At 33.3% G+C, this 21,798-nt stretch overlaps 1 protein-coding gene across 1 annotated transcript; it reads right to left on the reverse strand.

Annotated features, from left to right (window-relative positions):
* Positions 1 to 9,649: 9,649 nt before the first annotated feature.
* On the reverse strand, positions 9,650 to 10,607 carry LOC111789396. The gene is made up of 3 exons (XM_023670157.1): positions 10,336 to 10,607; positions 10,121 to 10,252; positions 9,650 to 10,020 (listed from the first exon to the last, which is right to left on the reverse strand). Exons 1-3 carry the CDS (start codon positions 10,561 to 10,563, stop codon positions 9,829 to 9,831), a joined length of 552 nt encoding a protein of 183 aa, XP_023525925.1. The 5' UTR covers positions 10,564 to 10,607; the 3' UTR covers positions 9,650 to 9,828.
* Between the last annotated feature and the right edge of the window lie 11,191 nt (positions 10,608 to 21,798).

Here is a 21,798-nt window from a genome sequence, read left to right on the forward strand (position 1 = left end):
TTTTTTTTTTTTTTTTTTTTTTTTTTTTTTTTTTTTTTTTTTTTTTTTTTTTTTTTTTTTTTTTTTTTTTTTTCTTCTTCTTCTTCTTCTTCTTCCTCCAATTATTGGATTGGAGGAGCAAACTTACCTATTTGCCCCTATTGACTTTGACCTTTTTTTCTTCATGGTGCTCCTCCTATTCGTTCATGATAGTACAGACACGTACACTAACTACTAGGCAGAGGAACGATCATTATGTTTGACATAGTGTTGTCGTGACGGTCGCTACTCCTAATGGGTGTCCGACATCAACAACTCCCAGAGTATGCTCGCCCGACCAAAAAGGGGTTCAAGAAGTGTGCGAACCGAATCGAGGGTCCATATTCGCACGTATGGGCCGTGGGTAGGAAATTAATTACACATCCAAGTTGCCCATTAGGATAGTCACGGTAGTAAAACAGACTGTTATGATAGGTCTCATGCATGCATTTTTATGTCCTCGCATTATAACTCCAATAGAAGGTCGCTTACTAAGTATTTTTAAAATACTCAAGCAACGTGCTTAGGATAGATTCACATTTAATTTTAGTAGACTATAAGTTAGAGTATAAGGTTGCTTGCATTATTTATGTAACGACCCTAAATTTCCACATATCTAGAGTCGCCACTAACGTCTCATGCTCATCTCTAATGCAGAATAAAAACCTAAGCATGCTCATCTTTATTAGCGGAAAAATTTAAAACTTCAGAATACGTTAAAACATTGGAAAACACTGCCGGACTTACGTGTTTCAAACATCATGCTGGAGTTCAAAAGACAAAATAAAACGATTACAAATTAATTAATATAAATGAATGAAATGCAAACGCCCTATCCTAACCAAGACTAGGAATTTTAAATATGCAACTATCCTATGCACGCGCCACAGTCTCTGATCACGATGCCACCGTCAACCGTACATGGGAGCCTTGCCTTTACCTGAAAAACAATATGGCACACGGCCTGAGTATTTCGAAGAAATACTCAGTAAGTGACCCCACTATAGGGGCCATGCTAATGCAAACACATGCAATCATGAATAGGGACCTATCTCTAATCATCTTAGGGGTGGCCTCCAGTCTCGGACAAATTGGATGTGTAGTACTTCCCTACACACGACTCACACGTGCGAGTGTGAGTCCCCAGGGCGCTCGCACACCCCCTGGACCCTCTGGTCAAGCTAATCTGTAGCGACGTCCGGAGGTCAGCGGAACCCCATAGTGTCATGCGCCTCATGAACACCCTCATCTGTGTGCTTTCGCACCTGTGCGCATTCGCGCTCATCATAAGGTGCGCGTCCGCACTCATCATCTCTAGGGGAAGTAGCCCTATGCTTATGAACATACAAAATGCATGAGGTCCCTCTAAATCCATCGTAATGTCTCTTCTGACACAACCCTCTAGTCTCATCTCTTTGTTACTCTAGGTAACGCATATCGTGGATATTTATATTAATATCATTTTCATGCTCTTAGGGTTGTGTCCTACGTCGATCTAACGACATGATGCAATATGGCACTCATCATCATCTAGCATGCTCAATATGGAAAACATCATCATATTAAGGTAAAAATCATGCAATCATCATGCTCATCATAATGCCACAACGTCGCGTCAAACATTCAAGCGTCACTCAACAAAATATGTATATACTGGCACATATCATCAAGCATCATACAATTTATTTAGTCTATCCTATAGTAAGGCCACTTACTTGGTTGGCCTCGGCCGAAGTACTCCCTAAATAGCTAAACGTAAGCTCCCGTTCCGTGAGAGCTGCTTCCTACTTCGCTGGGGTTTGTTTCCTATCACACCGTTCACCACTTTCCGTTAGTATTTCACAATTAATTTACCTAATTTAATAAATGTGAAATACGGCTCTAAAACGGCCTCGGATACCTTAATCGGGGCCGAAAACAAATTCGGGAGGGTCGAAACAGAGGAAACCGGGCTGAAAACAGGTGAGCCGAGCCGAACAGCCGCTGGAGCCGCCGGAGGAGCCGCCGGAGCGTCACCGGAGGGAGCCCGAGCCGTTTGCGCCGAGGACTGCTGCGCCGCTGTGTGACACGTGGCAGCAGCAGAGAAAGCCACGTCGGGCGGTAGTGTCGGGTCGAAGCGCGGGTCGCAGTCCGGTTCGGGTCGTGGTTCGGGTCGCGGGCTGTGGAAGGCTACTGGGCCAAGGCTAAACGTTGGGCCTCGGCTTACTGGGCTGGGCCGCAAGTGTTTGGTTTGCAGGCCGGCTCAATTGGACCGTGGGTCTAGTCTGGGTTGGTTCAACTGAACCGTAGCTTCTGGGCCGGTTTGAGGTTTGGGCCGCTGTAGTTGGGCTGGGCCGAAGGCAGAGGCCAAGGGAGGAATGGGCTGGCTCTCTCGGGTTTTGGGTTCGGGTTGACCCGGATCCGTGGATCCGTCTTCCTTACCCGACTTCGGCCGATTTTTCGGCGAGCTTTCTCTCTCCTTCCCGCGACGTTTCCATTGCCGATTCAGTCCTCTTTCTTCCCTTTTCCTCTTTGTTCGTCATCCTTCTTTCTTTTCTGGGAGTTTTGCGACCTAAAAGCTCCTAAAAAGCCACAGATCTAAGAACGATTACGAAAACCTAATTTTTCCGACCTCGGTTATCGACGACGACGCTTATGAAATAACACAAAACGCACCCTGAGTTATTGTGCTTTCGTTAGGGATCCTTCTCATGGTGGTAACAGGTCGTTTGGTGTCGGTTTGAGGGCTCGTCAGAGAAACTAGACACTCGCCGACGTTTGTCCGAAATCTCTCTCTCTCGAAATTTTCTCTCTTTTCTCCCTTTGCTGGTGTTCTGAAGATGCTGGGTGTCATGGGCTGAGGGCTGGGCGTGCTGTGGCCTTCGTTTCACGTGGGTTCTGCGAAACTCGGCGGGTCGCCGGAAAACTCGCGGGTTTTCCGACGACTGAGTTTTTAAATTTATTTTATTTTGTATATATATATATATATATATATATATATATATATATATATTTTCTTTCTTTCCCGGGTCGTTACAATTTAGTAGCATGTAGGTTAGTATAGGGCATTTCATGTTGTATTGTTTTTAATCTTATTTCTCTTTGTGTATTAGTTTTATTAAAAAACATTAAATGAAGTACGCAAATTTAAGCTTTGATGTTATTATAAAGAATAAATAGAATTAATTCCGCATTAGATATTCATGATATGTGTACGACTTTAGGTTAAATAGAAAATTGAGGATCGTTATAGTTGTGGTCCCTTAAAGGTGATGTTGGTGGTCTTAGACATGAGTAACTTTGATTTGACGTCCTACGTGTGAATTGGCTAACTAACAACCATGTCTAAATTGATTGTCAAACAATAAAAATTACCTTGAAATACAAGTAAAAGGGTAACAATACAAACTCCTCCCCATTATTTTGATTTTTTTATTTCATTTTCATTAGAAATTCATGTGTTTTGGTTGGAAGCATTTGTAATAATTTTTCTAAGACTAGTTTAAAACAAAATTAATAAAACAAATATTTATAAATTAAGAGTAAATTAGTTTTAAGAACAAATATTTACATGTTTCTCCAATTTTAAGTTTTTATTTTTTATTTATTAATAAAAAGGAATCAAATAACATAAACTTTGAAGTCAAACTCTCAATTTATTATATTTAATATATAATATAATTAGGAATAAAGTATATGCATCTTCTATATGGAAAGCCGCATTAGGAATAAAGTATATGCATCTTCTATATGGGAAGCCGCCTGTGATATTTTAATGTTATTTGTTTCATTTAACAGATTGGAGATGGATATGAGAGAATTTTTACTGTACAGTGGAGACCCACCAAGGGAGAAAACAAATATCTAAAACCATAATATTCAAAGATTAATGTTCTTCAAAAGCTAGATTGGTAAGATATGGAAGAAAAGCTTGGTTTATTTTTTATTTTTTATTTTGATTATGTTGATGATTTGTAATGACTTTAGGTTAAATAGAAAATTGAGGATCCTTGTAGTTGTAATCTAGGGAAGGACCCTACAAATGATGTTGGTGATGTGGGACATGAGTAACTGACTAACTAACAACCATGTCTACATAGATTGTGGAACAAGAAAAGTTACCTTGAAATACAAGAAAAATGAGTGATCAAACGAAACCAAACTATCTGATTTTCTTTATTTCATTTTCATTTCCGATAATTTTTTTTATTGGAGGACTTTGTGATTTTCATATCGGTGCAGAAGAAAGAAATGCTCGGGATACATCAAGGAACTTAGGAAAAAAATTAAAAAAATGGTAATGTAATCGAAATTTGGGTCAAAGTCAACCTGGGGTAAGGTAATTTTGCCCCACACATACCACTTTGAGGAGGTGTGGACAGACCCGAAAAAAGGAAAAGGGAAAGGAAAAAGAAAAGGAAAAGAAAAAGAAAAAAAAAAAATAGAGAGAGAAAGAGAAATGAACGGTTACATTTTTTTTTGTAAGAAGAGGGAGAAGGAGGGAGAAACGCCTCAAACCTAAACCAAAACACCCTCAATCTTAGGTCTCCTACTAGAGCTACTAAAATTATCAAGAGAAGTGGTTAAGCCTTGGATCGTTCGTTTTCGGCAAGAAACGAGCAAGAACGCGAGTAAGTCCGCGACCTCTCTTGATTCAAGATTTCATCATAGATCCGGGAGTTTTAGATGATTTAAACCTTAATAATCTAGTTGCAACACTTTAGGTGAGGAGTCTTGTAAGTTCTCAGAGGAGACGCGGCCATAAATCGCGTCGGAAAACAAAATCGAGAAACCGTTCTACTTCGGTAAGAAACTAAATTTTTCTTGATTTTCGACTTCATTTATTAAGCTCTGTGAGTATAAAAAAAAAAAAAAAAACAATAAAAATATATCTGGATAGGTGGACTTGAGATCTTGAATTCTTGTGAAGGAATCGATTTAATTCAAGTTAATTCGAGTTACACTAACTATTAGGCAGAGGAACGATCATTATGTTTGACATAGTGCTGCCGTGACGGTCGCTACTCCTAATAGGTGTTCGGCATCAACAACTCCCAGAGTATGCTCGCCCGACTAGAAAGGAGTTCAAGAAGTGTGCGAACCGACTGGTGAGTCCATACTCGCACGTATGGGCCGTGTGTAGTAAATTAATTACACATCCAAGTTGCCCATTAGGATAGTCACTGTAGTAAAACAGACTGTTATGATAGGTCTCATGCATGCATTTTTATGTCCTTGCATTATAACTCCGATGGGTCGCTTACTAAATATTTTTAAAATACTCAAGCCACGTGCTTAGGAAAGATTTACGTTTAATTTTAGTAGACTATGAGTCAGAGTATAGGTTGCTTGCATTTCCATTTAGTAGCATATAGGTTAGTATAAGGCATTTCATTGTGTATTGTTTTTAATCTTATTTCTTTGTATTAGTTTTATTCAAAAACATTAAAAAAAAAAGTATGCAAGTTTAAGATCGATGTTATTATAAAGAATAAGTAGAGTTAATTTCGCATTAAATGTTCATGATATGTGTACCATGACTTTAGGTTAAATAGAATATTAAGAATCGTTATAGTTGTGATCTTGGGAAGGACCCTAAAGGTGATGTTGGTGGTCTTGGACATGAGTGACTTTGACGTCGTCCTAAGTATGAATTAGCTAACTAACAACCATGTCTACATAGATTGTCGGCCAAGAAAAATTATCTTGAAATACAAGGAGAAATGGAACAATACGAGGTCCTCCCCATCATTCAAGCCACGAGTTCATCAAACAAAAAGAAACTAATATTCTGATTGTTTTTATTTTATTTTCATTTTCGATAATTTTTTATTTCATTTTCATTAGAAATGTATGTGTTTTGGTTTGAAGTATTTTGTGATAATTTTTGTAAGACCAATATTTTATTTTAAGGGTTTAAAACAAAATTACTTAAACAAATATTTATAAATTAAGAATACATTAGATTTTAGCTTAAAATTAATAGCAAATATTTACATACATGTTTCTCCATGGTAGATTTTTAGATTTTTATTTATTAATAAAAAGAAATCAAATAACATAAACTTTCAAACAACACCCTTAATTTATTATATATAATATAATTATTTAGGAATAAATAAAAAGATCCATTTCAAATAAATAAATTATTATAAATGTAAGGATCAATCTCTCAAAATTTATATAAATAATAAAATATATTTTTAGGCATAATTCGGATAGGAAGAGATTACTATTTTGCAAAATAATATTTGGACATTCTTTTCAAAGAATATAATAAAAATTTAAAATATTTAGACTAATAATAAGTAATTATAAATATTTAGAGTTACTAAGTATTGATATAAGGTTATGCAACTTTACTATAGATTCCGAACCTAATATTTTTCTCGTTCAGGGGTATTGGTATAAGGTTATGCAACTTTACTGCAGATACCAAACCTAAATTTTCAACCGAAAAAATATTGAACATTACATAAACAACAAAACATTAATAAGCATAAAAANCCATATAGAATTACTTAAACAACCAAACATTAAGAAGTAAAAAGTATCTATTATATAATAAGAACATGCATGTAGTAAAAATATGTAGAAAGATGCTAAACTAGAGCGTTTTTGGTCTACATAAATATACCTCTTTACTACTATCAATCCCATGTAATACCTTAGCTTCCAAAGTTGTTGGAAACTCTTCCAATTTGTTTGACAGTGATGTAATACAAGAGGCCCCAGGAAACTAATACAAGAGACGCACGAAATTTGTTGGGTAGCCTTCACAACTTTCACAAACTCATAGTTTATACCCTACGCATGGAAGAATAGTTTCTCAGGTCAACACAACCTGAAATATTGTTTTGTTGGTACAATAGATTTTCTCAACGTAATTCAACTTAACCGCTATAAACTTCTTGAAGGATTATGTAGACGTATATGTATGAGTACATGTTGTTTCATATTTAATTAGATTTATGATTTTTGTTTATACATATCCTAGTTTAATTATAAATTTATTTTGAGAATTATAAACTGTGATATTTATTATTATTATTTTTCAATAAAATTTGGTGGCGGTTACTTTATATACTTGCTGATCACCACTCATCCCTATATAGATTACTTGCTGATCACCACTCATCCGTACGCATGGAAGAATACTTCATTGTATCCATATTCAGTGTAGTAACTGCGAAAAAAAACACATACTCCATAATCATCTCTAGTGAAACCGACTTATTTTAGTCATCCAAGAGAATGCAGACAAACTACAAGAGAAGGAGAGAGGGGGAGGATGCAAGGAAGGTAGCAAAAAGTTATGAGAACAAGTAGCATTTGTTTTCATCGGGGGCTTCCATTCAAAATTAAGAAAATCAATACATGATAGAAAATAACAGGTGAATTATCTTGCGGGATTGAAAAGCTCGACATTCTTCAACCTCAGTGTCCTTTCAAACATACAAGCGAACAAATGAGTCATCAAACAATTTATGTTATCGAGAAGACATCCAGATAGATTTTGCAGTTAATTGGATTGTTTCTTCATCAAAAGTTCACCATCCAAGCACAAAAAGGATATTTGATGTCTAGACAAACAAATTTGAACAGCCTCGCATCCTCATGTATTAGAAAATCACAGATCAAGAACAATCTCACAACACATAATGAAAATTGGAGAAATTAACTATGAAAGTTCCGTAGATTGGGTTAGATAAATCAGGTATCAGGAAATCAAATAAATATGAGAGCAATTAACAATTTGTTCCATGGATATCCATAGAGGTGAAAGTTCAGAAGAGTCGCAATTATAGATATCGACAAAAATATCACATGTCCATCAGCTTCTTCCCTCCCAAATTGCAACATTAAGCAATAGAATAAGTTGGATAGTTTATCGGTTCTTGACATAGTAATAGCACTACGCATATAAAACAAGAACCGATAAACTATGGAGCATGAAAGATAAGAAACACCTGTTCACGGTAGAATATAGGTCCTGAACAAATCCAGAAGGGTGCACGAAGTGCAAACGCCAACGGTATGATCCAGGGGAAGCTGCTCCATTCTGAAAAAGAAACATTTCAACAGTAAAATTTAATGCATGTGCGCAGGAAACCAGGTTGATAAAAGGAAAATGTAGGAGAAAAGAGTACCTGAGAATTGTAGACTGTATTCGGGGAGAAATTAATGGGAGAGAAGCAGCTGAGAGGTAGGGATAGCAAATTTTTTTTTAAAAAAAAAAATTATATAATTATATGTATAATCAAAATCATGTATCTAAATAAATATGAAAATAATGAATAATAAATTTAAGGTAACCCTTGAATAAGATGTCGGTTAAGTTAGATTGGGTTAAGAAAATCTCTTGCACCAACCAAAAAAATTAGCCTGACCAATAAATTAAAAATTATTTTTTAATGGTTTTAATTTTTTAATTTTTTTTTTAAAGAAGAAACGGAGAGAATTAAGACATTTTTCATTTTTGGAGGAATATAGCTATTAGTGAGTACAACATGTTTGGAGGAATATGTATCCAAACCATATCGTTGCAATTGAAGGTAACTTTTCTTGTTTAGATTACATCGAACTTACTCATGTCCAAGACCACCCACATCATCTCTAGGGTCTTACCCAAGATCACAATTATAATGATCTTAAATTTTCTATAACCTAAAGTCGTGTACACATGTTATAAAACATTTAATGCGGAATTAACTCTATTTATTCTTTATAATAACATTAATCTTAAACTTGTATACTTTATTTAATGTTTTTGAATAAAACTAATGCAAAGAATTTAATGTTTTTGAATAAAACTAATGCAAAGAATTTAATGTTTTTGAATAAAACTAATGCAAAGAAATAAGATTAAAAACAATACAAAATGAAATGCCTTGCAACCTATACTCTAACTTTATCCTATCTTAATCACGTGGTTTGAGTATTTCAAAAATACTTAGTAAGCTTAAGGACATAAAAATGTATGTATGAGACCTATCATAACAGTCCGTCTTTCCTACACACGACCCATACGTGCGAGTATGGACTCACCAGTCGGTTCGCACACTTCTTGAGCCCCTTTCTGGTCGGGCGAGTATACTATGGGAGTTGTTGATGTCGGACACCCGTTAGGGGTAGGATCGTCACGGCAACACTATGTCAAACATAATGATCGTTCCCCTGTCTAGTAGTTAGTGTATGCGTCTTACTATGGCAAAGGAATAGGGGTAGCACTAGAGAGAAGAGAAGAGAAAAAAAAAAAAAAAAAAAAAAAAAAAAAAAAAAAAAAAANTAGTTCTTATAGTATTAAGTTGTAAATTTAGGCTATTTGGGTAGTTCACCATTCACAATTTGCGAATTGGAACTGCCTCCTGGTTTAGGGGTTATAAGTTGCTTATGTTCCTGAAATGAAGGAAAAGTTGGACGATGATATTTGGACGGATGATAAGTAATTATAATTATTGAGAGTATTCATATGGTGCGTTTAGTGGTATTCATATGGTGCGTTTAGTGGTATAAGGGTCTGCAGCTCTGCTACAGATTACAAAAGAAAAATATTGAACAAAACTAATCATAACCATAGTTCCATACGGAATTACACCGACAACACAAACATTAAAGAGCAACCATAATTTCATATGGAATTACACAGACAACACAAACATTAAAGAGCAACCATAGTTCCATATGGAATTACACAAACAACGCAAACATTAAAGAGCAACCATAGTTCCATATGGAATTACACAAACAACACAAACCTTAAAGAGCAAAAAAGTGTCTATTAGATATAAGCACATGCATGTAGTAAAAGAGAAAGAGGTAGAAAGATGCTCAACTAGAGCGTTTTGGTCTACATAAATATACCTCTTTAGTATCATCAATCCCATCTAATACCTTAGCTTCGAAAGTTGTTGTTGGAAACTCTGTTCCAATTTGTTTGACATCAAAAGTGATGTAATAGAAGAAACCGCTGACAACTTGCTGGTTAGCCTTCACAATTTTCACAAACTCAAAGTTTGTACCCTAGTGAGGAGAAGTTTAATAAGGGGTTAGAAAGGAGAAGTTTAATAAGGGGTTAGAAAGGTTATTGATAAAAGGAAATATAGAGTAAAAATATACGTACATTTCGTATGTTGTAGTGACTAATAGCTTTCTCGGCACAGTCTCGAAGATATGGTTTAGATAGATATTCCTCACAGATAGGTACAATGAGACCAAGAGCATAGGTGTTGGGAAAAGTGGGTACATCAAAACCCTGTGTGGCATATGATATTACAAAATAAAATAATAATAGAATTCATTGAAACGAATAAAAGCAAAGGGAATTGAAAAGAGTACGTCGGTGTCTCGTAAGACTTGATAGTATCGACTCATCTCTTCACGATTCATCACACGCACACCATGTTCGTACTCTTCATCTGAATCATCGAGATCAAGTGTATGATTAGGATGAATTGGTTTGCATGGAGATGCAAGCAAGTGGTCACAACATCCAGCGGCGGGAGTGGGCTTTGAATCAGAGGCAGAGGCAGAGGAGGCAGATGAGTTGGGAGGTGAAGAAGCCATTTGAGAATCAAGTTTGAAACCTGAGAGGTAATGAAAGAGTGAAAGGAAGCAAAGAAAATGAAAGAGAAGCGAAAAAGAAACTAAAAGGGTTGCATTGAATAATGGGTAGTCTTCCCCATCCCATTATTCAATGCATCAGGAGAAATAACATCTTTTTGGAAAGATGCAGGAGAAAAGCGTAATGCTGCAGGCCAACATTATAGGGAGAAACAGAACATCAACCCATATGGGAAACTGGTAAAATCAATCCATTAACGAATTTGTTTTCCATAGTTGGAATCATAATCAAAAGTAGTCGGTTCGTCACAGATTCCCTAAGGTTACGCCCATGTTTATTTACAGGGTCCCCCACCTTTGTTCCCTTCTACAGCTTTCTGGTGTCGGTGACCACTTCCACAGTCTGACACACACCCTTCTTCTATCCTCCTTCTTACACATATTACATTTATAATTGTTAATTGCTCTGATATTTATTTGATTTCTTGACATCTGATTTATCTAACCCAATCTATGCAACTTTCGTGGTTAACTTCTCCAATTTTCATTATGTGTTGTGAGATTGTTCTCGCTCTTGATATTTATCTGATTTTCTAATACATGAGGATGAGAGGCTGTTCAAACTTGTTTGTCTAGACATCAAATGTCCTTTTTGTGCTTGGATGATGAACTTTTGAGGAAGAAAGAATCCAATTAGCTGCAAAATCCTGATGTCTTCTCGATAATATACATGGTATGATGCCTCATTTGTTTGCTTGTATGTTTTGAAAGACCTCTCAAGATAATTCACTTGTGATTTTCTATCCTTGTTGATTTTCTTAAGTTCAACGGAAGACCTTGATGAAAACAAATTCTACTCGTTCATGGAACTTTAGCATTTTTTGCCGTTGCTGCTCTGAATGTGGATACAATGATTAGTGAAGGAATAGGAATAGGAATAGGAATTTGACTTTTATTTCTTTTTCTCCTTTCTCCTCTTCCTCTCAATCATTTTTTTAGAGAATAATATACGGTATAATCTAATTTATATAACAGAATAGGTATCCGAACGGTTGTATTGTATGTATGACAAATATGTGTAACAGCGTTGAGCAAAGTTTTTTTCAATTTATATAGTAGAATAGAATATGACAAATACGATGTAACAGTGTTGAGCAAATCGTTTTTTAAAATAGTTTTTTTTTCAACCCAATCAATATATACAAAATTAATGTTTTATTCTCACGAGAGCTAAAGTTTTTTCAACCCATATCAATTTTAGTAATTATACTAATGGTTGGTTATTCTATTCTGACCTTCAATGACGGGTAAGATAATCTTTCTAACAAATGTTTGTACCTTCTCTTGTGTCGACAAAGTTTTGATGGATTAATTTTTGCATAACCACTTTGTCTCCAACATTCTCCCCAATAAGTTTTTTTTAGTATCCATTATTTTCTTAATTGTCCTACCCAAATACAACGAGTGTGTCTCCAACATTCTCCCCATAAGTTTAGTTTTTTATTATCCAATATTTTATCAATTGTCCTACCCAAATCCAGAGCATATGTGAAGGAGTGTGTCATCTTATTTTCTCAGTTGTCCTTTCCAAATCCAACTACCAACACCAAATGCGAAGGAGTGTCTAACAGTTCATTGTCATCTTCAGGACCACCCTAACATATTTTCTACCACATCTAACCAACCTAAAATATTAGTTAAGATTACAAAACACAATTGAATAAATTACTTCAATCAATTTTTTTTATAAAAAAAAAATATTCGTAATTAAAATTTCCGTTTGTATAAGTTACATTTTCAAGACTTTTGAATTCCTTCGTAACTCTTATAATCCTTGTTAAAAGGATGGTGTCGAAACACTAAATCCACGTCATCACTATGGTGGTCTATTCGTGTCTATCTTATAAAGGAATTGATTTTCATTTTGGCCACGACCTACCATCATAAATTAGATGTCATTTTATAAAATTAAAAAAACACACATACAAACTAAAATATTTTACTTGTTATTTCTTTCGGTTCTCCTCTCTCTATGGATAATGAGCTTCACTCATTATTTCTCATTATTTATAATCCAGTTCAATGCTTTGTTATTTGTGTAAGTGTAATATCCTTGAGAATCTTGTACAGTTGTGTCGAGATTAATGTAATGAACTAGTTGTTGGGCTGAAGCCTGCAACAAATCTCCATCTTTATTTTTTTAATTTTATGTTATACAGATATGCCAGCTATTACCCATCAATAATCTAGTTAGGATTGTAATATTATAATACAAATTTTTTTTTTTTTTTCATATTTACTGCAAATGATTTCGCAATGGAAAGGTTCAACCTAAACTGTAAAAAAAATAATTAGAAAATCAATAAATCAATAAATAAATAATTAAAAAATCAATAAATCAATAAATAAAAAAGAAATATAAATTGGATATAAAGACGTAGGGATTTAAGGAATCGTAGTATCTGTTTAAATACTATTTTGGTTTGGCCGAATGAAGTTGTAATCATGGAATTTGGTTCATCCCATTATAATTTATAATGTTTATTATCATTCCCATTCCTAAAAAAAAAAAAACAAAAATGGAAAATATTAGTTCCTTACAAAATTATATTAAACCCATATCATAAAAGAAGGATGGTTGTTCAAAATATATGATATGATTGACAAATTTGCCTAATGCGCAACCCTCATCTACACATGAAAAGTTATGATAAAATGATATGAGACGAATGGAATGGTAGGGGAAGTCCTATACAAATGTTGGGACTTCATGTATCTTGTGTGTTCATGCATTGAGAGATACCTCCCTTCGTTTACGATGGTACATATGCTTACACATACAATGTAACGATCCAAATTTTTCATCCCAAATATGTGGTTTCACTTGCAGTGAAATCATAATCTAACCAATAATAATGGTTTTGCACGCTAAAATTCAATTTATTCTTTAATATATTAATTGATGAAGAGACTAGATCAGACCCACGTCTTTAAGGAAAACGAAGAATCAATCATGGTGGATTTAATGTTCAACGCCAACAGAAAAATAGAATCTCGTCTTGTAATCAATATAAAACCAATTTCAAAGGCAGGCTAACAATTTTGAAATAGAACCCAAAAGAAACTCCAATCAAACTGTTCCGAATCTATCAATTTCAATAAGTCTAAAAAAGTAACTCACCTTTAAACTAAGCTTGATACTTGTCAACAACAAAATTTTTGTTTCCTTTAACGATCATCACCCTACAAACCCTGCAAATAAATTTTTCCGTAATTCAGAACTCAAAAACTATACATTCTGTTATTTCTCGATTTTTGACAGAATTGAATGATCCTGAAACCAGTGATGAATTCGTGAAGAAACTTGATGAGATTTCCACCAACTCTCAATTTTTGAACCCAATCTTTTACTCTATATTAAATCTTTTAGTAGTGCACACAAAAGCGGCAATAAAACCCTAATCTCACATGAGCAGTGCACAATTGAGCGTTACTAACTAGACGAGAGGAATTGTTTACGGACTAAATGCTTATAATTATAATTTTAGAGGCTTTGTCAACAAATCAGTAAGTTGATTTCGTGTACTACAAAATAATAAATTAATCATTCCTCTTTTGTAAGATCTCTAAGAAAGTGAAATTTTACTCTTATGTGTTTGGAACATCCATATAGAACTGGATTTTTGGATAGCTTAAAAGTTGAAGTATTATCCCATATTAACTTTGTTATTCTATTTAAGAGTGACCAATCTCTTTGAGTATCCTCCTCATCCAAACAAATTGACATGCACAGGCACTAGCAGCAACAAACTCAACTTCTGTGGTTAATAAAGTAACTATAAGCGGCTTACAAGAAAACCAAGTTACTGTTCCTCCACTCATCATAAACACATAGCCTGAAGTACTCTTGCTATCTTCTATGTTTCCGGCATAGTCACTATTAGTAAATCCAATTAAATCACCAACTCCTCCCTTTCTATAAAATACACCATAATCTACCGTATCTTTCAAGTACCTTAAAACCCTTTTGGCGGCTGCAAAATGTTGTTGTGTTCGACATGCCATAAAACACTAATCAAACTTACAACAAATATGAGATCAGGACGAGTAGCCATGAGATATATCAGACTTCTCACTATTTGTTTATACAAAGTTACAACTATTTTTCCACCATTTTCTGTCCTAGAACAATCTGATTACAAAAAGAATTGCAATTTTCTATGTCAAATCAATTTAAAACTTCAGCAACATACTTTCTTTGACACATAAAAATACTATCTAAGCTTTGTATTATTTCTATTTCAAGAAAAAATCTCATTTGACCTAAGTCAGTCATATCAAACTCTTTCTTCGTGGAACGTTTAAACTCCTCCAATAATTCTTCATCGTCTCCTGTAAATAAAAGATCATCAACATAAATGCTTACAATAAGAATTTTACCTCCCTTCCTCTTGATGAAGAGTGTCTGCTCACTAGAACTGCTTTTGAATCATTCTTTGAGGAAGTAGGATTCTATTCGACTAAACCAAGTTCTAGGTACTTGTTTTAATCCGTAGATAGCCTTTTGGAGTTTGTACACCATCTCCTCAATTCACTTTTACTCATAGCCTCTTGGTTGTTCAACAAAAATATCTTCTTTTAACTCGCTATATAAAAAAGTTGATTTGACATCTAACTGATAGAGTTTCCAACCTTTTTGGGTGGCAAAAGCAATAATGATCATTTATCAACTCAAGACTCATACAGCTTGGTTTTATATATCCATTTTACCCCTATTTTCTTTGCTCTAGCCCCCATCAAATTCTACGTTTCGTTTTTTTCAATGGATTTGATTTCTTCATCCGTAGCCAATCTCCACTTTGGCTTTTGACAGCTTCCTCAAAATTCACAGATCTGAAATCATGAAAAATGTCATATTTTCTTCATCCACCTCAGATAAGCCTTCACCGGAATTATAACCTGCTAACCATACACATGGATGTTGATTTGTCCCCTCCCTTATTGTCAAATCTGGTGCAAAGGTTACTGAAAAATTGTTTTCAACAACTTGTTCAATTGTTTCAGCAACCGGTTCAGTCGTTACCGGAAAATTGTCTTCAACAACTGGTTCAATTGTTTCAGCAACCGGTTCAGTCGTTTCTTCCGTGATTTTCCCCTCTTCGTTTTCAGCAACTAGTTCAATTGTTTCAGCAACCGGTTAAGTCGTTTCCTGTATGATTTTTCCTCCTTCGGCTGTGTTCTTATCAATTTCAATATTTTTCCCCAATCCAATTTTGTTTCCCCTTCAAAAAAATTTCAATCTCATTCATGATCTTTCTCAAAAGCTACATTACAACCTACTATAATTTTATTTGGATCAAACATTCTACAGCCTTTGGAGTGTCTAAGAGTGTTATGGGTCGTTACTCGCTTGTCTCGACCCAAATTCTAATCGATCTCTATGCATCGTAGGTTGTGTGACCCAACTTTTTAAAATTAAGCTAAGAGCACGTCCAAAATTGGAAAATTATGTTATTAATCTACAAACAAAACACATTCATATAATATTGCTATTTGTCTCTACAAAAACTAAACGTTAAAAGGAAACCAAACTTACTGAGTATTCATCCGTGACAAATTTTGATGGAGAGAGAAACACAACTTAAATCCTAATTATTTAAAGCACAAAATTTCTTAAAATATTAGTTTTATATATAATGTGTATTAGAAAAATATAAAATCTTTTATATATCATCTTTATTAATCTAATATAATTAAGATATTTGAATTTTCACTATTTATTCCTATTAATTAATATTTCTCCTATATTATTTTCTATTTCTCACTGGTCATTTTCTGCTCCCTAAATTTTTATCTATTTTTTATCAATTATATCCTGAGTTCATTCGGCCAGACCGAAATAGACTAGGTTATATATATTCTAATTATGAGAATGGGTCATAGGAACATATTTAAATAGATACTATGTTTACAATCCCTGTATCCTTACTTTCACTCTAGGATTAAGAACAATTTTTTTTTACCTTATTTGGGACCTATTCTAATCCTGATCATTACTCCTTACTATTGTTTCGAGTCAATGACTCCTAAAATAGAGTACGTGTTAAATAATTTTTTTGTATTATAATATTATAATCCTAACTATTTTTTTTACAATCATATGGTTGATGGTCAATAGCTGATGCAGTTGAATCGTTATATAACATAAAATTTAGAAATCAAAATGAAGATTTGTTTCCGTCATCACAACAACAATTAATTGATTGCGTTAAGTTTACAAGTGAACACGACTTTGGAGGATGTTACCTTTGCTGCTCATTATCCATACATAGGCGGGTGAGAATGCAAAAAAATATTTTAGTTTGTTTGCGTGCGAAATTTGTTGTGAGTGATATTTATTAATTTATCATATTTTGTAAAATAACATTTAATTTATTACCGAAGGTGGTGCATCAAAACTAATTGAGGAAGGTTATTAGATATTTTAAATTCAATACTTCTAATATCATACAAATATTATATTTTATAACTTTAAATGAAAATTTTCAAATAATTGCTTAATTCTTTTATATTATAATATTACCATCCTAACTATTTTTTTTTGTTCAATTAGATTGTTGCTAGTGGTTGCTGCACTAGTGTTGAATCGTTATATAACATAAAATTTAGAAATTAAAATGAAGATTTGTCTCAGTCATCACAATAATAATTAATTGATTGTATTAAGTTTACCCTCGAGAATATTACATTTGTAATATCAACAAAACTTTGAAATGAGTTATAGAAAATGGAAGGAGTTATAGAAAATGGAAGAAAAACTCATTATCTAATAGGGGAGGATGCAATCAAATGACACCTAAAAAGGGAGGGTAGGAGAAGCTAATTATGGATAGGAGGAGAATGCAAAATATTTTAGTTTGTTTGTGTTTGATTTTTGTTTTTTTGTTGTTATTTTTATTAATTTATTATATTTTATTATCGTAGGTGGTGCACAACATGAAAATTAATTTTAAAAGTATACCAGATACTTTGAATTCAATACTTCTAATATGATAAGTGTCGGTAAGTATGACATATTACAAAAATATTCTATTTTATAATTTTAAAGAAAAATTTTCAAAGTAGTTAAATTAATTTATTTGATTGTTTTTGTAATCTTAAAAAATGTTTTACTTAAATGTGTTTAGGTCGGTCTTGTTCGGATGGAAGTCTATTGGCATTTTTATGACTATTCTTGCTTGCTTGTTAACGTAAAACTTATCCGGTAATCTTCCGGATCCCTTCTTCTACCGCTATTCTTGTCATTCTTGCTTGTTAACGCAAGGTAATCTTCCGAATCCCTCCTTGCACGGCTGCTCTTCTTGTGAACTACCGCTATTCTTGTCATTCTTGCTTGTTAACGCAAGGTAATCTTCTAGATCCCTCCTTGTACGACTGCCATTCTTGTGAACTACCGCTATTCTTGCCATTCATTCTTGCTTGTTAACGCAAGGTAATCTTCTGGATCCCTCCTTCTACGACTGTCATTCTTGTGAACTACCGCTATTCTTGTCATTCTTGCTTGTTAACGCAAGGTAATCTTCCGGATCCCTCCTTCTACGACTGCCATTCTTGTGAAGTACCGCTATTCTTGCCATTCTTGCTTGTTAACGCAAGATAATCTCCTTCTACAACTGCCATCTTGTGAACGCAAACTTCTATCAGGTAATTTTTCGGATCCCTCCTTATACGACGACCATTCTTGTGTACATAGAACTGCTCCAGTTCCAGTTCCACCAATTCTGTTAATTAATTAATATCGTACATGCAAGACAATATGAGATTTTACCGATATTACAATTTATTGAATTTTTATATTTTATTCTACCTAAATTTATTACAGATATTACAATTTATTGGATTTTTATCTTTTATTCTCAACGTTATTAAATCTTTTATAAAAACATTTTTTTTTTCTTTCTTTCTAAATTTGGGAAATACAGGTATTAAATCTCCTATAAAAACATTTCATTTTTTTTTTCTAAATTAATAAAAATATAATTTAGTTTTATATTTAGGTTGAACATTTTAACGGGAGAGATCATGGAGTACTCNCTAGATCCCTCCTTGTACGACTGCCATTCTTGTGAACTACCGCTATTCTTGCCATTCATTCTTGCTTGTTAACGCAAGGTAATCTTCTGGATCCCTCCTTCTACGACTGTCATTCTTGTGAACTACCGCTATTCTTGTCATTCTTGCTTGTTAACGCAAGGTAATCTTCCGGATCCCTCCTTCTACGACTGCCATTCTTGTGAAGTACCGCTATTCTTGCCATTCTTGCTTGTTAACGCAAGATAATCTCCTTCTACAACTGCCATCTTGTGAACGCAAACTTCTATCAGGTAATTTTTCGGATCCCTCCTTATACGACGACCATTCTTGTGTACATAGAACTGCTCCAGTTCCAGTTCCACCAATTCTGTTAATTAATTAATATCGTACATGCAAGACAATATGAGATTTTACCGATATTACAATTTATTGAATTTTTATATTTTATTCTACCTAAATTTATTACAGATATTACAATTTATTGGATTTTTATCTTTTATTCTCAACGTTATTAAATCTTTTATAAAAACATTTTTTTTTTCTTTCTTTCTAAATTTGGGAAATACAGGTATTAAATCTCCTATAAAAACATTTCATTTTTTTTTTCTAAATTAATAAAAATATAATTTAGTTTTATATTTAGGTTGAACATTTTAACGGGAGAGATCATGGAGTACTCGTGTTCGACATGTTGTAGAGTTAATATTTTGTAGTATAATATAATATTATTATCCTAATTTATGGAGCACTTCGACATCAGAGTGGTTGCAAGTATAAATAGTTAATATTTGTTAGTGTATTATAATATTATAATCCTAATTTATTATATATTTATAATCTTATTTTTTTTTTATTTAGGTTGTTGTTGGGCATGAAAGCTAATTTTTATACCACATAAGATTTAGAAACGAGGATGAAGATTTATTTCAGGGTTCACTCAACCACTGGTTGATTGGGTTAAACTGTACACAAATGNGGATCCCTCCTTCTACGACTGCCATTCTTGTGAAGTACCGCTATTCTTGCCATTCTTGCTTGTTAACGCAAGATAATCTCCTTCTACAACTGCCATCTTGTGAACGCAAACTTCTATCAGGTAATTTTTCGGATCCCTCCTTATACGACGACCATTCTTATGTACATAGAACTGCTCCAGTTCCAGTTCCACCAATTCTGTTAATTAATTAATATCGTACATGCAAGACAATATGAGATTTTACCGATATTACAATTTATTGAATTTTTATATTTTATTCTACCTAAATTTATTACAGATATTACAATTTATTGGATTTTTATCTTTTATTCTCAACGTTATTAAATCTTTTATAAAAACATTTTTTTTTTCTTTCTTTCTAAATTTGGGAAATACAGGTATTAAATCTCCTATAAAAACATTTCATTTTTTTTTTCTAAATTAATAAAAATATAATTTAGTTTTATATTTAGGTTGAACATTTTAACGGGAGAGATCATGGAGTACTCGTGTTCGACATGTTGTAGAGTTAATATTTTGTAGTATAATATAATATTATTATCCTAATTTATGGAGCACTTCGACATCAGAGTGGTTGCAAGTATAAATAGTTAATATTTGTTAGTGTATTATAATATTATAATCCTAATTTATTATATATTTATAATCTTATTTTTTTTTTATTTAGGTTGTTGTTGGGCATGAAAGCTAATTTTTATACCACATAAGATTTAGAAACGAGGATGAAGATTTATTTCAGGGTTCACTCAACCACTGGTTGATTGGGTTAAACTGTACACAAATGTACAAGAGATCAATATTATAGCATCAAAGCATTGGATTATAAATAATGGGAGGATAGTAATTGAAGCTATTATCCCTACAGAAGAGGAGAACTTCAAAGAAATAAGTAAAATATTTTAGTTTATGTATTTTTTTTGTTATATTTTTTATTTTATTTTGTAAAATGACATTTAATTTATGATGATAGAACATGCGGAAAATGAAAATCAATTTTTTTAAAATGATATGATAGACCAATACCAAAACTAATTTATAAATTCTGAACATTATAATGAAAATTTAAATTAGAAATATTTTTTATTGTATAAACTAATTTATTCGTGTAATCTTAACGTTGTTTAAAACTAATTTATTCGTGTAATCTTAACGTTGTTTAAATGTGGTAGAAAATGTATTAGCGATCAATAAAGTGTCTGTGGCTCCTCCACATGCAGTGTTAGTAGTTGGATTTGGATAGAGGACAACGGATACAAATATTGGATAATAAAAAATTCACTTGGGAAGGGCTGACAATGGTTTTGCAAAAATCAGTCAAAACACTCTGGATACAAGTTTCGAAGCATCAGATAGAAAGATTATCTTACCCCATACTTTCCTGAGGAAGTAAGTTAGTAACCGTGATTCTTCCCCATCTATGTGTGATTGTCGATTTTTTATTTTTTTATTTTTTTATTATTATTATCTCAGAAACTTTGCAAAGATTGACACTTACTAGTAGTTTATCCATTTCAAATTGGTGCCACAAATAGATATATTAACCTACCCAACCATGCAATTTTAAATCTCATTTTTGTTTTTTTCAAATTTTCTATTACACTGTTCTAATCTTTTTCAATGATTGTCCGACTTGGTACAATGACTTCCATTTTGACTTGGTACGATGACTTCCATTTTTTACGGGATGGAATTTCTTTACTAGTTATTTCGTGACCAGGGAACTTTAGACTTACAAAACTAGAAGACTTAGCTTGTCATAATTTCTCTAGATATGATTTAAAGAAATTATATGGGGATAATTTTCCTGAATGGATCTTCTTCCCAACCGGTTGCTTTTCTTTTTATGTTTCTCCTTCTGGATCATTATTGTTGTGTTTTGGAATTTAAAATGATGGTACACGTGATAGAAGATGATGGTACAGTAACATTTGTTCTCATCATTTTTCATTGAAAATTAAGAAAATCAATACATGACAGAAGAAAATCACAAGTGAATTATTTCGAGAGATTGAAAAACTCGACATTCTTCCATTCGGTGTCTTTCAAAACATACAAATGAACAAATGAGCCAACATATAATCTAGGTAGAGATGAGCAATGACAATAAGTATAAAAAGTAACCTCCACCAAATTTTATTGAAAAAAAA

Source organism: Cucurbita pepo, chromosome LG02, assembly GCF_002806865.2.
Source record: "Cucurbita pepo subsp. pepo cultivar mu-cu-16 chromosome LG02, ASM280686v2, whole genome shotgun sequence".
Classification (NCBI taxonomy): domain Eukaryota; kingdom Viridiplantae; phylum Streptophyta; class Magnoliopsida; order Cucurbitales; family Cucurbitaceae; genus Cucurbita; species Cucurbita pepo.